At 36.4% G+C, this 19,020-nt stretch overlaps 1 protein-coding gene across 1 annotated transcript in view; it reads right to left on the bottom strand.

Moving 5' to 3' along the window:
• Ska2 (spindle and kinetochore associated complex subunit 2) overlaps positions 1-18,840 on the bottom strand; it is a 37,970-nt gene extending 19,130 nt beyond the window's left edge. The window contains exons 1-2 of the mRNA XM_027950291.3: positions 18,754-18,840; positions 1,244-1,330 (exon numbers count right to left, since the gene is read on the bottom strand). Coding sequence (XP_027806092.1) covers positions 1,244-1,330; positions 18,754-18,786 — 120 coding nt within the window. The 5' untranslated portion in view covers positions 18,787-18,840. The remainder of the gene's footprint in view (positions 1-1,243; positions 1,331-18,753) is intronic.
• Positions 18,841-19,020: the final 180 nt, after the last annotated feature.

Below are 19,020 nucleotides of genomic sequence, written 5' to 3'. Positions count from 1 at the left end.
TGTAATCCCAGCAATTGGGGAAGCTGAGGCAGGAGGATTGCGAGTTCAAAGCCAACCTCAGCAATGCCAAGGCACTAAGCAACTCAGTGAGACCCTGTGTCTAAATAAAATACAAAAAAGGGCTGGGGATGTGGCCCAGTGGTCGAGTGCCCCTGAGTTCAATCCCTGGTACCAAAAAAAATTTTTTTAAAGAAGTTGTTTTTTTTTTTTTTTAAATGTACAGAATTCTTTTAAAAACCTGCAAAATATGCTATTTCAAAATATGCTATCTTCAGTACCAAGTACTTCAGATCCAAGAAGTACTGAAAATATTAATGTTAACAAACAATGCTTGAAGATTACTTGCTTTTATCCCATGAACATGTACACTTATAGCTAAGATTTTAGAGTATAAAAATAGTCAGGAGCAGGGTATGGTAGTGCACACTGTAATCCCAGGGGCTAGGAAGGCTGAAACAGGTGGATCGCAAGTTCAAAGCCAGCCTTAGCAACAGTGAGGCACTAAGCAACTCAGTGACAGCCTCTCTCTAAATAAAATACAAGGGCTAGGGATATGGCTCAGTGGTTGAGTGCCTCAGAGTTCAATCACTGGTGCCAAAAAAACAAAAAAAAAACTTTATAGTCAGATGTTTAAGTATGTGCCTATAGTCCCAAACACTCAGGAGGCTAAGGCAGCAGGAACATTTAAGCCCAGGAGTTCAAGACCAGCCTGGGCAACATAATTAGACTCTCATCTCAAAAATAAATTTAAAAAATAAATAATAAGTAAACAGCTAATATCTCTGATCATCTGAACCTTAGAAAAGATAAATATATAATTGTACCCAAAAATCACTGCTCATATTTCAATATTTAATAGCAAACTTAATAGTATATCATCATCATCCTCAGAGACTATCAAGACTTCCAGGATTTCTATCCTTAAAATTATTGAAGACCCACTGTCCTAGTGGTAGCTATATTGTCTCTTGAAATTTTTGAGGCTTCCATAACTGGCTCATTAGTGTCTCTGAATTCAATCATTCTTTTGTAAAAGTTAGAAAAAAATAAGAAAAGTAGCTACAAATTTCACTAATTACTGGTATAATCTCTCTATTATGATGTGACCAAGCTTCTATCACAAGACTTTAAGACTATAAGCTCAGTAATATAATAATTATAATATGTTACTTTGAGAAATATTATCAGAAAATCTTTTTACAAAATATTCAGTTAAAAAAGGTTTAGTTCTTTCATAGATTACCTGGCCTGCTGAATCAAGATGATTTCTCTTGATTTCATATTCCAGCCTATACTGAATGTAATCCAGATCAGAGTCAGCTTTCTGGAACTAGAAATTAGCACAGATCATTATTTTGTAAGCCAAAAGACATGTTAGTAAATATGATACTTCTTTTCTCTTTTCTCATCACATTTTTAAATATTTTAATAATATGTAATAAACATTCATTTTCAATGGTTAAGTTTTTGCCCATCATGCTCCAGGCCCTAGGTTTGATCATCACCCAGCACTATCCAAAAAAAAAAAAAAGGAACAAAGTATGGAAATAAAAAGTATAGCCAGCTGCAGTGGCAGACCTATAATCCCAGCAACTCCAGAGGTTAAGTCAGGAGAATCACAAGTTCAAGGCCAAACTCAGCTTAGTGATACCCCTGCCTTTTTTTTGTTGTTGTTTTGATTTGGTTTTTTTGTACAACAGATTGAATCCAGGGAGCACTTACCTACTGAGCCACATCTGCAGAGCCCTATTTTATTTTTTACTTTGAGACAGGGTCTCACTAAATTGCTTAGGGTCTTGCAAAGTTGCTGAGGATGGCCTTAAACTTGAGATCCTAGAATTACAGGCATGTGCCATCGCACCTGGCAAGGTCTTGTCGTAAAAAGTAAAAAAGGGTTGGAGATGTAGCTCAGTGGTAAAGTGCCCCTGGGTTTAATCCCCAGTATTCCTTCCCCAAACCCTTTATTCATAATAACCTGTTCTCTATTAAATATTTTTTAAAAAGTGGCTTGGGAGGCTGAGGCAGAAGAATTGAAATTCTAAAATCAGCTTGAACAATTTTAAATGACCCTAAGCAACTTAGTGAGAGCCTGTTTCAAAATAAAATATAAAAGTGCTGGGGATTTGGCTCAGTTGTTAAGCTCCCCTGGATTCAATCCCCAGTACCAAAAAAAAAAAAAAAAAAAAAATTTTTTTTTTTTTTTACTATCTTGGACTATGTGTGTGTGTTATTGAGGATCAAACACAGGCCTTCACACATGCTAGGCAAGAGATAAACTACTGAGCTATACCTACAGCCCTTCTAGAAATTTATTTTAGTTTTTCCATTACTGGGGATTAAACCCATGGCCTCACAAATGCTAGGCAAGAGCTCTGCCATTGACCTATATTCACAGCCCTTTGTTTTAAAATTTTATTATGTTTGCCAGCCATGGTGGTGCACACCTGTAATTCCTGCAACTAAGGAGGCTGAAACATGAGGATAGGAAGTTCAAAGCCAGCCTCAGCACTTTAGTAAGGCCCTAAACAACTTAGCATAAAACATAAGGAGACTGGGGATGTGGCTAGTGGTTAAATACCCCTGGGTTCAATCTCTGGTACAAAAACAAAGTAAAATGAAATAAAATTTTATTATGAGACAGGGTCTCACTAAATTTACCTGGCCTGGCCTCAAATTGGGATCCTAACCCTCCTTAGCAGGTCAGATTACAGGTGTTTACCCCTATACCTTGATAAGAACTGCTTAATTCCCTCTATCCCTGCTGGGAACTGAACTTCAGAGAGCCCTTTTTTTTTTTTTTTAAGGACAGGCTCTCCCTAAACTGCTGAGGCTGGCAACAAACTTGCAATCCCTGGACTCAGCCTCCCAAGTACTGGGATTACAGGCATGTGCCACCAAGTCCGGCTAATACTTAACACTTTGAAGTCACTACTCCATAAATCTTTCTTAGATTTAAATTAAGATACTAATAGCTATTGTCATATATTAATCAAACACTAACAATGATCCAGTACTGCCTAGAGTCACTGACATTCTCATCAGTTATTGAGTATTTTTGTACCTCTGGCAGGAACTATGGTTAAGGTAAAACACAGAACAAATTTATATCAGGTGTAGTCACAGTTACCTTTATTACAAATAACCCATTAACAAAAGAGATACAGATGTGTACCACCAAAATTAGAGACCTTGAAGAGTCACAAAGTATTCAAGAAAAGATAACATACTATATACAATAGTAGCAATACTATAGTAGCAATCTAGACAACCCCAATTTACTTAACTTGGGTATTAGCATATGCTCTGTAGTAAACCTCTAAGGGAGAAAAATGGAGACTACTGCCACAGACCATCATTAGTATACAAGGACTGAATTTGGATGAAAATTTACATTTAAAAGTTCCAATACATATGGCTCAGTTGCACAGTGTGTGCTTAACATGCCTGAGGCCCTAGATTCAATTCCCAACACCCCCAACAAAAGAAGTCAATATTCAGAATACCAAGTAGTTACTGAAAATGATGGTATACAAACAACAACTATTGGATATGGCCACTTTTTACTTTATATATTTCATAGTATTTGCAATAAAGTTATTACTTTTATAATCTTAAAAAAAAACATTAATTTCTTAAATGATAACAGAATGATTTGACACAGTACTATATTTATGAATTGTTAAATGCAAAAATAGCTATGAGAGGGCTGGGGCTATAAATCAGTGATAGAGTGCTTGCCTCACACGTGTGAGGCACTGGGTTCAATCCTCAGCACCACATAAAAATAAATACAGGTATTGTGTCCATTTACAACTAAAAAAAAAAATTTTTAATAGCTATGAAAATGGTATAACCTCTTTTTGTAAACTATGTATATGTGTATAAATAGAAAAGTTGGGAAGGATATATATCAGAGTATTAAAAGTAGTTTGTTTTTTTTGTTTGTTTTGTTTTGTTTTTCTTTTTTTTTTTTTTTTTTTTTTTTTTTGGTACTGAGGATTGAACCCAGGGGTGCTTAACCACTGAGCCACATCCCCAGCCCTTTTTATATTTCATTTAGAGGAAGGGTCTCCCTGAGTTGCTAAGTACCTCGATAAATTGCTGAGGCAGGTTTTGAACTCATGATCCTCCTGTCTCAGCCTCCCCAGCCGCAGGGATTACAAGTGTGTGCCACCGTGCCAAACGAAAAGTAATTTATTTTTATTTTTTTTTTTTTATTTTTTTTTTTTTTATATTTATTTTTTTTAGTTTTTGGCAGACACAACATCTTTGTTTGTATGTGGTGTTGAGGATCGAACCCGGGCCGCAAGCATGCCAGGCAAGCGCACTACAGCTTGAGCCACATCCCCAGCCCAGTAATTTATTTTTAAATATAGTATAATTGATAAATTAAGTTTTTGAAATTCTGCATATTTTTAAAGGATCTTAAATGTGTTGGCTTGAATTTGTCAGGGATAAAACCCACAGTCCTTAGAACTTACAGAAGGCAAAATGTAATTTCCTACAGCTTGGTCTCTCATTCCTAGCCCAAGCCTAAGAGACTGCATTCTACCTTCCCTGAAGTTAATTGTTAAACATTTACATGCAATCAACTGCTTTTCAAAGTTTTTATTTTTGTTGTTGTTGAGGGGTATTGCTGGCCTACAACACTTGGGCTAAAGCAAGCCTCTTGCTTCAGCTTCCTGAACTGGGACTATAAACACAGTCACACCTAGTTTCAAAAAAATTTTTTTAAATTTTCCATCTCCCCCCTTTTTTTCTTTTTAAGATGTAGATGGACACAATACCTTTATTTTATTTATTTATTTTTACGTGCTGCTGAGAATTGAACCCAGTGCCTCACACGTGCTAGGTAAATACACTACCACTGAGCTACAACCCCAGTCCTTCCATCCCTTTTAAGTAATCTTCCCATATTTCTATTTAGAAAATATTTCAGAGAACAAAGAATTTAAATAGACTTTAAAATATAGAAAGCTCATGCAGGGTGCAATGATGCATTCCTATAATCCCAGCAATTCAGGAGGCTGAGGCAGGAGGATAGAAAGTTCAAAGCCAGCCTCAGGAACTTAGCAAGGTCCAAAGCAACTTGGTGAGACCCTATCTCCAAATAAAAAATAAAAAGGGCTAGGGATGTTGTTCAGCGGTTAAGTAACCTTGAGTTCAATCCCTGGTACCAAGGGCAGGGAAAAAAAGCCCAAATTTTTTTTTTTTTTTTTGAGAGAGAGAGAGAATTTTTTAATATTTATTTTTTTAGTTTTCAGCGGACACAACATCCCTGTTTGCATGTGGTGCTGAGGATCAAACCCGGGCCACACGCATGCCAGGCGAGCGCGCTACCGCTCGAGCCACATCCCCAGCCCAAGCCCAAATTTTTTAAAAAGAAATATGAACCAGCAATTCCACTTTCAGACATATATCCAAAAAAGAAAACAAGATCTTATAGAAATATTTATGTGCCCATTTTCATAGCAGCCTTATTCATAATAGCCAAAAGATAGAAACAAGCCAGGTGCACATCAAGGGAGGCATAGATAAACAAATGTGAACAAACAATTCAGTCTTAAAAAGGAAGGAAATTCTAACACATGCTGTAACATGGACAACCTGAGATCATGCTAAGTAAGTGAAAAAAAGCCTGTCAGAGGAAAGATAACTGCATGTCTATTTATTTGAACTGAGTAAATCAAATTCATAAAGACCAGCCCAGGCTGGTAGTACATGCCTGTCATCCCAGAAACTTGGAGGATGAGACAGAAGGACCCCAAATTCAAGGCCAGCCTCAGCAACTTAGCGAAGCCCTGTCTCAAAATAAAAGATAAAAAGAACTGGAAATATGGCTCAATGGTAGAGCATCCTAGGTTCAATCACCAGTACAAGGAAAAAAAAAATCATTTTTATAGACACAAAAGGTAGAATGGTGGTTGCCAGAGTCTAGAGGAAGGGAGTAGTGAGAAGTTATTGTTTAATAGAAACATAGTTCCATTTTGGAAGATGAAAAAAGTTCTAAAGGTATATAAGTGTGGAGGTTGCACAACAATAAGAATATACTTTAAAAAAAGCCCAAAAATTTTAAAAAGAAATATGAACCAGCAATTCCACTTTCGGACATATATCCAAAAATGAAAACAAGATCTTATAGAAATATTTATGTACCCATTTTCATAGCAGCCTTATTCATAATAGCCAAAAGATAGAACCAAGCCAGGTACACATCAAGGGATTAGTACATTTAAATATTGTCAAAATGGTAATTTTTGTTGTATTTTGCCATAATTTAAAAAAAAAAAAATTTAAAGAGAGAAAAAAGCTTGAGAGTAAAATGTTATCCTCTGTGGGAAACTATATAGAATATTTTGTGATTACAAACAGGATAAGAATTTGCTTATCAGTGAAGTGGTCTGGGGGACAAAAAAGGAAAAAGGATTTCAATGCAATGTTGAGAGACAGAAAAACAATTTTAAGAGCCCTCTGAGGGGCTGGGGTTGTAGCTTGATGGTAGAGTGCTTCCCTAGCACATGTGAGGCACTGGGTTCGATACTCAGCACATGAAAATAAATAAATAAAATAAAGGTATTGTGTCCATCTACAATTAAAAAAATTTTAAAAAATTAAAAAAAAAAAGAGCCTCTGATTTGAACCTTCCATTTTACAAGTGAGGAAATAGGCTAAGTGACTTGTTTGTAATTCAGTTCTTATTACTCTGTTTTTATGCAATTAAACTAGTTATACTTGATTAAAGCCAATAAAAGCCATATAGAAGTAGAAAAACTATAAATTCTTAACTTGAATTAAAATTAATCTGCTCATGTTATTAAAAAATCAATGAAAAATTCTCTCTTGAAATAAAAATTAAAAAATAAAAATCCCCTCTGAACAAAACCTGATAGTATGGCACAGAAAAATAAAATGAATTGAAGTATTTGGTAGTTCTAGTCCTGGTATCTTTAGCCAGCAGTGTAGCCTTAAGTGAGTATTCATTTCTCTGGGCCTGTCTCTCTTATTACATGAAAGAATTATTTCAGGTGGCTTTCAACACTTCAATTCTATTATTTCCTTATAATTACAAATAAACATGATTAACTTGTCAAAATGCTAAAACTTAGTAAAGCCAGGTGCAGTGGCACATACCTATAATCCCAGCAGCTCAGGAGGCTAAGGCAGGAGGATTGTGAGTTGAAAGCCATCCTCAGCAAACCGTGAGGTGCTAAGCAACTCAGTGAGACCCTGTCTCTAAATAAAATACAAAATAGGACTGGGAATGTGGTTGAGTGCCCCCAAGTTCAATCCCCAGCCACAAAAAATAAAATAAAATAAACTTTAAAGATAAATGTTGCCTTCTTCCAATAAATTCTGACGTTTAAGCCTCAGATTTTAATGCTTACAGTGAACTCTACCTCCTGTTTTCTTCCTGTTTAAGATGATTTTTGGTTCAGTTTCAGCTACATAGTTTCTGCAGTTTGCCTCATTGTTCTTCCCAAATACCAAAACCCTATAAGCAATATTGCACTGCTCAGAGCTATTTACACAGCAGAGACAATATTGATAGGGTTCTAGGATCTGGTGATAAACAGGAAATTTATAGACCAATTATGATGATCCCTAAAATATTTCTAAGCTTTACTCACAGCCCTCCTCATTACTAAGTAAGCCTTGTAGAAGCCTTGTAAAACAGTGAAGTTTCTGTATTTAATAACTTTTAGCTAATTAACTTTAGATACCGATATTATTTTTAGGGGATTATAATTTTAAAGTAAAACTAGTGCTTGTGTTTAAGCCCAAGACATTTGTATTTCAGAAACAATTACAGTTTTCTTCAAAATCAGTAATAAAATAAATAAATAAATAAAGGCAAAGGTTATATATTGACCCTAAAGGTGATTAAAAAAATATTTAATTTAGCTGGAAAAATCTATGGAAATCATTGTCAAAGCACCCCAAGAATAATTAATTTTCTTTCTGCAGACTAGACATCTTTGGAAATAGACTGGGGCCATAAAGGATAGTCCACACAAATAGGAAAAGAAATAGTTTAAGAAGTAACTGTTTTAGAAAATACGCTACATATTTTTAAGCATATAAAATTGTTATCCTAGAACCACGTGCAAGCCTGCAATCCTAGCAGCTAGGGAGGCGGAGGCAGGAGGATCACAAGTTCAAAGCCAGCCTCAGCAGTTTAGCAAGGCGCTAAGCAACTGGTGAGACCCTGTCTCTAATACAATACAAAACAGAGCTAGGGATGTGGCTCAGTGGTCAAATGCCCCTGAGCTCAATTCCCAGTACCCCCCCCCCAAAAAAAAATATTGTTATCCTAGGTTTTAATATGACCAGTTTAAGGCTTTAAGTAACTAACACAATGTATAACATACTACTCAACTATTTTCAGCAAAAAGAAAAGAATTGCAGTTCTCAGTTTAAAAATACTTGCCTTTACATGGAGCAGTGTCACATACCTGTAATCCCAACAACTTAGAAGGCTAAGGCAGAAGGATCAGCAATTCGAGGCCAACCAACTTAATGAGGCCCTAAGCAACTTAGCAAGACCCTGCCTCAAAAAATAAAAAGGTCTGGGAATACAGGTCAGTGGTATAGTGCCCCTAGGTTCAATCTCCAGTACCAAAAATTAAAAATACTTGCTTTTTAAAAACAAACCCACAGATTCCCATTGTAACAGCAGTGCTCTGCCAAAAAAGGATCAGTGCTCTTAAAGTTTAAAAGACATCCATTTGTGAGAGATTTGTCTCAACAGTATCAAACCACAAGGAAATAAAGGAAGAAAAAAAATTTCAGTCTTGCCCATTGTTTTCGGCTTAGAAAAGATATGTTCTGGATTCACCAAGTAGGCTTAGAAATGCATTTTTAATAGAAACATTGCTCACTACCCCCCACCTTTTCTTTCTTTTTTTAAAAAATATTTTATTTTTTAGCTGTAGATAGACACAATATTTTTATTTTATTTTTATGTGGTGCTGAGGATTGAACCCAGGGCCTGGCACAGGTTAGGCGAGCACGCTACAGCTGAGCCACAACCCCAGCCCAGCCCCCAATCTTTTCTGTATAGGGGATTGAACCCAGTGTATTCCATCTGCTAAACAAGCACTCTACTTTGAGCTATATCCCCAACACGTTTTTTTTGAGACAGGTTCTTGCTCTGTTGCCCAGGCTGGCCTTAAACTTGCAATCCTCGTGTCTCAAATCTTCAGCGTCACTAGGATTATAGGTCACTTGTGTCACCTGATAGAAACATTGTTTTAAGGAAGCATTAGGTATCTTAAACACTCCTTGAACTAGAGTAGCTATACCATTAATCAAAAATCTATTTTCTTATATGCTTTTCACTCGAATTCAGATTCAGAAACACCTTTATTTACTCTCATTTTACTTTGTTCAAGGCTCTGGTTTACCATTTTCTGTACTATATTATAATCTTTTGTTTGCATGGGATAATATCACCACTTGATTTCAAATTTCTTACTGACAAGATCCCTTTTTACTTTATACCACTGAGCTATCCTCCCAGGTTCTGTATTCCTAGATTTTAGTGTATACCCAATTCAGTCTAATGCACAATGACAAAAGGGATGAAAGAACATTCATTTATTTGAAAAAAAAAAAAAAAAAACAGTAAAACCACCTTTTAAAAAGCAGTTTTAAGGGCTGGAGTTCTACCTCAGTGATGAAGCACTTGCCTAGCATGTATGAGGCACTGGATTTGATTCTCAGCAAAGCATATAAATAAATAAATACAGGTCTATCAACAAATGAAAAAATATATATTTTAAAATCTGTTTTAAACCAAGTGTGGAAGCACATGCCTGTAATCCCAACAACACAAGAAGTTGAAGGAGGAGGACTGCAAATCCAAGGGCAGTCTTAGCAATTTAGTGAGGCTCTAAGCAACTTAGTGAGATCCTGTCTCAAAATTAAAAAGTGCTGAGATAAACAGCAACATGTACTAGCACCAGACTACAGACATGTTATATCAGGCAGAAGGCTGCCAAAGGGGAAAAAGTTTTATATTTTTCAGTTCTTCATCTCAAGGTTTTACTTAACTATTGTTAGTGTATATAAAAGCTGGTCTTTTCAATTGAAGTAATCTACTTTTTTAAAGGATGTAGCTCAGTGGTAAAGCAACCAGTACCAAAAAAAAAAAAAAAAATGAAAACCTGTTTTAAGGGCCCAGAGGTGTGGCTCAGCAGTAGATTGCTTGCCTTGCACATGTGAGGCCCTGGGTTTGATCCCTAGCACCACAAAAAAATTAAATTAAATTAAAAAATAAAAATAAACCTACCCTGTTTTAACTGGAATTTATTCCAAGTTGCCAACAAGTTAAGAGCCACCTATAACGTCTACATAAACAAAATTGACTTTTGCCTTTTTCTACTAGAGTGTTTTGACTATTATCCACTTTCTTCCAACAGAACAAATACATATCTAAACTTGCCTGAAATAGATAAACAGCAATATGCACTAGAACCAAGTTACAGACATGTTATATCAGGCAAAAGGCAGCCAAAGGGGAAGAACATGGGCAGAAATTTTATTTTTTTCAGTTCTTTGTCTCAAGGTTTTACTTAACTATTGCTAAGGTATATAAAGGCTGGTTTTTTCAAATGAAGTAAGCTACTTCTTTAAAGCTTTCAGGATTTAATTTATTTGTTTACTTGTGCTATGAATGCTACAGGGACAGATTTTTCACAATATACTGAATGAACCTGGCTTAGTAAAATAGATAAACGTACATAAAATTGTAAAATACATTACAACATAGTCTTAACAGTCGTAAAAATGTGGTTTTCTTCTCTTTTTGCTTACCTATCTTCTAATTTTACTATAAAAAATATGTAAACATGTATAATAACTAAAGCAATTGTATTTTGGGTAGATAGGGCCTCACTAAGTTGCTGAGGCTTCACTAAGATGCCGAGGCTGGCTTTGAACTCGAGATTCTTCTGCTTCAGCCTTTGAGCCGCTAAAATTACACACCTGTGCCACCCTGCCCAGCCAAAAGCAATTTTTTTTTTAATGAAGTATAAGGCATTCTATACCAAGTCATTCTTCACTTAAAGATCACTGGGGTGTAAGCAGGGCTATCACTCAGTGAGAGAGCTTTTGCCTAGCATGTGCAAGTTCATGGGCTCAATCAGTAACATTAGGGGAAAAAAAAGATCACTGGGGTTTTCCAAAGCCTATAAAATTAATTCCAATTTAGTATGATTCTTCCCAAGATGATATTAAAATTCTCTCTCGGAGCTGGAGAGGTGGCTCAGTGGTAGAGTGCTCACCTAGCATGCATGAGGCACTGGGTTCCATCCTGGGCACCACATTAAAAAAAAAAAAAAACCCTAATGAATCCACCTAAAACTAAAGATACATAAATAAATAAATAAATAGATAGATAGATAAATAAAAATTCTCTCTCCACTAAAGCTTCACACTTCAGTCACACTAATTTTACTGTCTCAAATATGTCAGCCTGTTTATTTTTTGTTTGTTTTTCTTTTTAGTTTGGTTTCATCATGGGAACTGAACCCAGGGGGACTTTACCACCAAGCTATGTTCCCAGCACTTTTAAATTTTTTATTTTGAGAGAGGGTTTCACTAAATTGCTTAAGGATCTTGTTATAGTTGAAGCTGGCTTTGAACTTGATATCCTCCTGCCTCATCCTCCCATGTTGCTGGGATTATAGGTATGTAGCACAGCCCCAGCCCAAGGTGGTTTTATAAATCACTAATCTCTAATAGTGTCTGACAGGCAGTATATTCTCAAATATTATGTTGCTGTTACACAGAATATTTTAAAACACATAATATATTGTGTAATATATGTGTATATATAAAATGCTCATAACTCATGATAATCTCATATTCAGTGTATAAAGTTAGAATATATGCCAAATATGACAAATAGCTACATTCCTAAATTGCAGAATCCAGTTGAAACTGTGCACACACTTGAAACAACAATGTAGTTTTTTGTTTGTTTTGTTTTTATGCTGGGGAATGAACCCAAAGGAAAGACAAGCTTTACCACTGAGCACATTCCCACCCCTTTTTACTTTTTGTCATTTTGAGATAGGGTCTTGCTAGTAAATTGCTGAGGCTATTCTTGAACTTGAAATCCTCCTGTCTAAACCTTCCAAACAACTTGGATCACAGGAGTGTGCCACCACATCCAGCTAGAAAGACTTATTTTGACTCAGTTTCAGAGGCTTCAGTGAATGGTCACTTGGGCCTATTGCTTTGGGCCTATGGCAGCAGAGTATAACAGGGTGGAAGCACAAGGCAAAGGAGGCCTGTTCACCTCCGGGTGGCTAGGAAGCAAAGAGAGAGGGAGGAGGTGTCCAAATTTTCCTTTCAAATGCAATCCCCCCAATGACCTAACTTCTTCCAAATAGGTTTCACCACTAAAAGGTTCCACCACACCTCCCAATAGCACCACATGCTGGGGACCAAGTTGTTTCCACATAAGCCTTTAGGGGATATTTCAGATCCAAACTACTGCAAACTACAAATCCCTGTTAACCACTGGCAATTTTATCTATCTGTATATATTTTTCTGATGAGACAGAGCTCCTCTAAGAATCCTCAGCTTAAAGAAGAGAATATATATTAAAAACTAGGCTCTAAAAGAAATCAGAAACCTTAGCAAAAATTGAGATTGTTTCTGTATTTATAAAATAAGAACAAAAATACTGAACTCAAAGAAGCCAGGGTTAACTTATTCAAACTAAAAATGTTATATATTAAGATAAATTAGAAGTATAATCTTTTTTATATGTGGTGCTAGGAACTGAACTCAGAACTTCCAGCATGCTAGGCCAGCCAGCATTCTACCACTGAGCTACATCCTCAGCCTTTTGTGAGACAGGATCTAGCTAAGTTGCCAGGACTGGCCTAGAACTTTAAATTCTCCTCACTCACCTTCCAGAGGAGCTGGGATTACAGGTGTAACCACTCTCAGTTCCCACTTCACATTAAATGAGCTCATAACATATGGCCTTTCCTACTCTATTTCTAAAATTGAAGACGTATTCACACCAAAATATAATCTTAAGGCAGGAAAAAAAATCTTTCCCTCCTTTCAATGATAGATTTTTATCCAAAACCTTCATAATTATACAGGTTCTGAACAGAAAGCTCAATGATACCTTAAAGAAATGTAATGTAAAAAGTAAACACCACAAGATAAAATGTATGAATTGGACTTCATCAAAAAATTTTAAAGGAGGGGCTGGGGCTGTAGCTCAGAGAAAGAGCACTTGCTTAGCATGTGTGAGGCACTGAGTTTGATCCTTAGCACCACATAAAAATAAACAAATACAATAAAGTCATGCTGTCCATCTACAACTATAAAAAAAATTTTTTTAAATTTTCAAACGAGAAGGCAATTAATAGACTTGAAAGAAAAATGACTCTTCTGATGAAATAAAAAAGCAACACCATTTGAAAAAAGGCAAGATTTTAAGATACTTCACTAAACAAGATATACCAATTATAAATAAACCCATGAAAAGATGCTACCCAGCAATCCCATTCCTCAGTATTTACACAAAAGAAATGAATACATGCCCCAAAACTTGTATACTTCAATGCTCATGGCCATTTCATTCATAACAGACAAAACATGGAGACCGAAAGTCCAAAATCTGGAGAACAGATAAACAATTTGTCATATTCTGTACAATGGAATACTACTCAGTAATAAAAATGGTTTAGCCACTAATAATTAACAATGACAGGGATAAATCTCAAAAACATTATAGTAGGTACAAGAAGCCAAACACAAAAGGCTATATATTGTATAATTCCATTTGCATGAAATTCTACAAAAGCTATAGGTCAATGGTTGTCAGGGAGTTTGCTAGGAAGAGGCTAACTACAAAGGGGCACAAAGAAACCTTTTTTAAGGTGATGGAAATCTATATCCTGGCTATGCTGTTCATTACATGACTGTATCCATTTGCCAAAACTCATGAAATTATACACTTAAAATTGAGTTTTATTCTGTGTAAATTGTATCTCAATAAAATTCACTATAAAAAGTGATGAATTCACAGTTTTTATCTCATCAACACAAAAATGAACTTTAATTCCAGCATTTTAAAATTTTAAATCTAAGCATTTCCTACATAATACAAAATCAACATTAAGACCTGAGGCAAGTTACCACAGTAAATATACAGCAGAGATTGTTTTCATCTCTTACTAATTAGTGATAAAACTCAATTAAATAAAAACTAAGGTTTGTCCAAACCTACCCAAATCTATTAAAGAAAGAAGCAAATTACAAGTACACTCATTTAGACAAGCCATAACAAGTTTAGATATAAGAAGTGTTTTCTCAATGTGTTTCATTATGCAGTGTAGTAGTGAGTTTTTAATATTAGGTAAAAAGTTTTTATCAAATTATGACTTTCTAAAAAGATATACTTCTTGTTTATAACAATTATACAGTTTTTAGCAACAAAGTTCATAGTCAATTATTTACAAATACTGAAGAAAGAAGTAAGGCAAGAATGAAAATTCTGGCGAGCACTCTGCTTTCAGATGCTTTGACAATACTATTGCACTGCTAGCTGTCAAGTACAGTAGTGCAATAAAGTCAGAGCATTCGTAAGCAGTAATAAGTAGGAAAGGAACATAAACGAATCTTGCATCAGTTGAAGCTTCAGTGTGAAAAGAATTTGAAGTTGGATTGCCACTTTGGTCAGAAGACATCAAAACATAAAGACATTTATATCAATGTGATATTGGTTTTTGATGACTAATCAACCATTAACATTCGAATAGAAACATGCAGAGATGTAAAGGAATTTTTAAAATATCTTGAGTCTTGGTAGTAATTAACAAGTGTATTAGTAATACCTCAAAATTGGTATTAATAAAACCAATTAGAAGTACTAAGTCACAGTTGTGATAAAGTTTCCTCGTCTCTGATGAGATAGTTTGTTGGTTAGCTCCTTTTCCAAAGCAAAATGACTGATTGATTACCTGCCATATAAAACAAGCCCTTTGAATAAGAATGTTAAAGAAAATAAATGAAAAATAATAAATGTGTAAAATCTCTTATATACCCAATCTATTACTCTGGATTCTAAACTATAACACAAAACACACACACACACAAAGCATTTTGTAAGGCATGACAGTGCGTGCCTGTAATTCCAGTGACTCCGGACGCTGAGACAGGAAGATCACAAGTTTGAGGCCAGCCTCAGGGAAACCCTATCTCAAAAATAAAAAGGACTAGGGATGTACTCAGTGTTCTAAAGTGCCCCTGGGTTCAATCCTCAGTACCAAAAATAAAAGTACTTATCATTATAGCTTTTTATTTCAAGAGTTTACTGAGGACTATGATAACAAAGAAAGACACTGCCAAATAATCAATGTGAGCTAAACATGACAATATTATCCCAACCTAATTGAATTTTATGGAAAGAGGTTTTAAATATAAACCTTAAATATAAAAGGAAAGCAAATTAATTCTTGTTAATTTTAAAATATCAAAATGAAAATAATGGAGAAAGAGGCCTGAGATGTAAACAATAAATTTCCTTAAAAAACAAATGTAAACTTAGAAATAGAAATCATAGAGTTGGGCATGGTTGCACATGCCTAATCCCTGCTACTCAGGAAGATAAGGCAGAAGGATGCAAATTTCAGGCCAGCCTGGACAATTTGGCAACATCCTGTCCCAAAAAATAACAAGGCAGGTAGATGTCACTTCTTAGTGGTAGAGAGGACCTAGCTTCAATCCCTAGGGACTGGGGGGGGGGGGGGGGGTTGTGAGGATTAGTAAGCATATCATAGTATCACATTACACTTTTGTGTACAATCACTAGTAGAACCACAAAAGGAGGGCCTTCCACAAATATCATTCAATCAATAAGTAAAGGGAAAATAGTTAGAGAACACATATTACTTTACAATGAGGTTATTCCTCCTTTAGTAATGTTGACTGATGCAAAAATACTTTCCTCTTATTTTCACCAACCTTCCTTTAAATGGTCCAGTTCAGCTACTTAGGTGGCTCAAGCCCACCAAGAAATGGGACTCAAATTTGGGACAGCTGGAACATAAAGAGTCTTGGCCTCAAATCCTGGGCCACAAAATTCAAATGTGAGAATATTTAACTCTTGTCAATCAAGTGTCATGTTTTAAAGACAAGTGTTTATAAAGACAAGTGTTTAGTATTCTGAACTGTAAGTTAATACAAGAAAATAGAAAAAAATATTAAATTAAGAGGATCAGGCTATCTGTTTACAAAACTAAGATAACTTTTTCAAAGTTAAATACAATGCATTCTCTTTTCACCTACTAAATATTCCATACTGGTCCCCTGGCAATCCTTTATTTAAGTAATGTAAGACCAACAAACAAAAACCCATAAGATTGTACCAGAAATCATTTACCTTTAGAATCTTAGAAACTACACTGATTCTGGTTCTTAGATAAAACATTTTTTAAAGGAATATGGCAAATCCGAAGATGAGATGCACCATCCTTTACTATCGAGTCAATACAAAATAGGAATATTAAAAATAATAATAAAAATTCCAATTCATTCTTAAACTCTAATAATTTTTTTTAAATATTTATTTTTTAGTTGTAGTTGGACACAATACCTTTATTTGTTTTTATGTGATGCTGAGGATTGAACCCAGGGCCTCGCGGTTGCTAGGCAAGCGCACTACCACTGAGCCACAACGCCAGCCCGTAAACCCTAATAATTAGGAAAACAAACCAATAACTTGAAAAAAAGCTACCACTAATTTACTTTTAAGAAATTTAAGGGGGGAGGGAACTCTGCTTTATAGTCTTCCTCTCATCAAAAGGAAGTTTAAAAGCTATCTCATAATTAAACATCTAAAAGTTTAAAAGTTGGCTGCCTCGTAACTTTCTAAAACCTCCATTTTTCAAAATGTTTACTTGCTTTTCCCTTAAAATAGAATTTGTTCATTCTAACAAAAAAAAAAAAAGAAGAAGAAGAAGTTTTTTAAGAATATTGATGCTATTGCAAAAGCTAGAAAAAAGTATAAAAATTAAACAGCCAACAGGCTGTGTGGGCATATATTAAAAAACAATTAGCATCAGGCAGCATATAACAACTAAGCAGAAATATCTGTATCTGCAGAGAGGAATTTAAAATGGGGGAGTGGGAAAAGACAGTCTTAATTTTTATGCCTGTTGATAGAAGTAAACTCCTATCCTTGACATTTCGTGTATTTAAAAAAAAAAAGTAAAAATAAAAAATAAAAACAAAACGAACAAATATTCATTATTGCAGGTTTGGAAAATTGCAGAAAGAAAATTCGTCTTCCCTCCCATGTCTCCCTCCATTCTGTTTCCATACCCACACTCCCTCCACAAAGAAAATTTGGACACAAATGTTAAAGTAATTGAAAGCCTTGCAATTAAATGTAAATAAAACCGGTGCTTCAATTCCTTAACAAATCAAATGAAAATAATAAGATAAATCAAGGCCTAACATTTTTCTGGGGTGGGAATGGGGCGGGGGTAGTACACACTATCATCCAGGATCACCACAGATCCTTACCAAAGCAGAAGTTAAAGAACCAATATTCATCTTGGAAAGAGCAGTGTGGGCACACAGATATACCTAAGCAATAACGCCAGGGAATGGAGGGGAGGAGGAGAAACAGATTGAAGCCGGAGAAGAAAGAAGTTTTTTTGTACTTTTTAAAATTTGATCTTGTTATTTTCTTTAAAAAACAACAGGAACTCAAAGATGGGTACTTCCTCAAAGTTCCATATTTTTAAAGGAACCAACCCAATCTGAAAATACCGATAATGCAAGAAGAAAATAAAGAGTGAAGGCAGAACAAGGGAGCCAAGAAAAAAGCGCGGGCTATCAAGCTGGTAGACTAAGGACGGGAGGGAGGGAATTAAGGGGACAAGAGAGGGTAAGGGCTAACCCCATAAAGAAAACAAGGATAGCCCTTCAGCTTGGCACCCTCCAGCAGGCCACACACAACAGCAACAAGGGGAGTGCTTTCTAGTTCTTCGCCCCCGCCCTCTACTTTCACAGATGAATGAAAATGGGCAACTCTTGAGCAAGGTGCCCTCCCATTTCCAATATCCCCGGCTCTCGAGGAAACGAGCCTATAGTTCAGATCCCCATAGCTCCGACGGCTCGCTCACCCAAAGCTTGCATCCTCCGGGCCAAACACATAGCAGTCTAGGGGACTCCCTTGGCCGCTAGGAAGTTGTAGCGCACGTTTAGCATCCTTTCTTAGCCCGCCTTCGAAAACATGAATGGTTCGTTTCTCCCCGCGCCCCCTTCCGCGGCTTACTTCCCACCCCACATCCCCCTTTTTTCTAGGGGTGTGAACGACCTCCTCCCGTCTTGGGGCGTTGATAGACCCTTCCAGTCGTGTGTGTGTGGGTGTGTGTGTGTGTGTGTGTGTGTGTAAATACATAAAACGCTGTTTCCATCAGGTACAGCTCCTTCAGGGATAGAAAAGTGAAGGCAAGAAACAAGAAATTCCAAAGGCCCCACACCCTCAGCATCTCCCGCCATTTCCCTCACGAATTTCCCGGATGTACCCCTTCGCCCGCGGCGGTTAGGAGACCAGGCGGTGGCGGCTCCCTTTGGTGCAGGAGGAGGGAACTCCAATTTGGTCCAGCCTCCGCTGCCCAGAGTTTCCCGCAACTCCACATTGCTCCCCACCTTCGAGGCCACTGGGGAAAAATTAATTACCCAGTAGGTGTCCTTCACTTTGCACTCACCATCAGTTCGAGCTTATCGACCTCCGCCTCCATGTTGAATAGTTGACATTCCTCAGACCGCGGCGGCGCTTAAGCTGCAAGCCGTACTAGCACTGAGGGTCTCTATTGGACAGCTGTCACTCAATGTTTCGCACTCATTGGCTCCTCTGTTTTACCGGCGCCCGCCCATTGGCAACTGGGTGCCGCCCCTCCATATGAAACACATTTTCCTGTTGGGTAAAGACACAAAACGCCGCAGGAGGATTGGCTGCAGCATATATATTTTTT

This window comes from Marmota flaviventris, chromosome 17 (assembly GCF_047511675.1).
Source record: "Marmota flaviventris isolate mMarFla1 chromosome 17, mMarFla1.hap1, whole genome shotgun sequence".
Classification (NCBI taxonomy): Eukaryota; Metazoa; Chordata; class Mammalia; order Rodentia; family Sciuridae; genus Marmota; species Marmota flaviventris.
The sequence above is the reverse complement of the archived record's forward strand: the minus strand, read 5'-3'. Positions and strand labels throughout refer to the sequence as shown.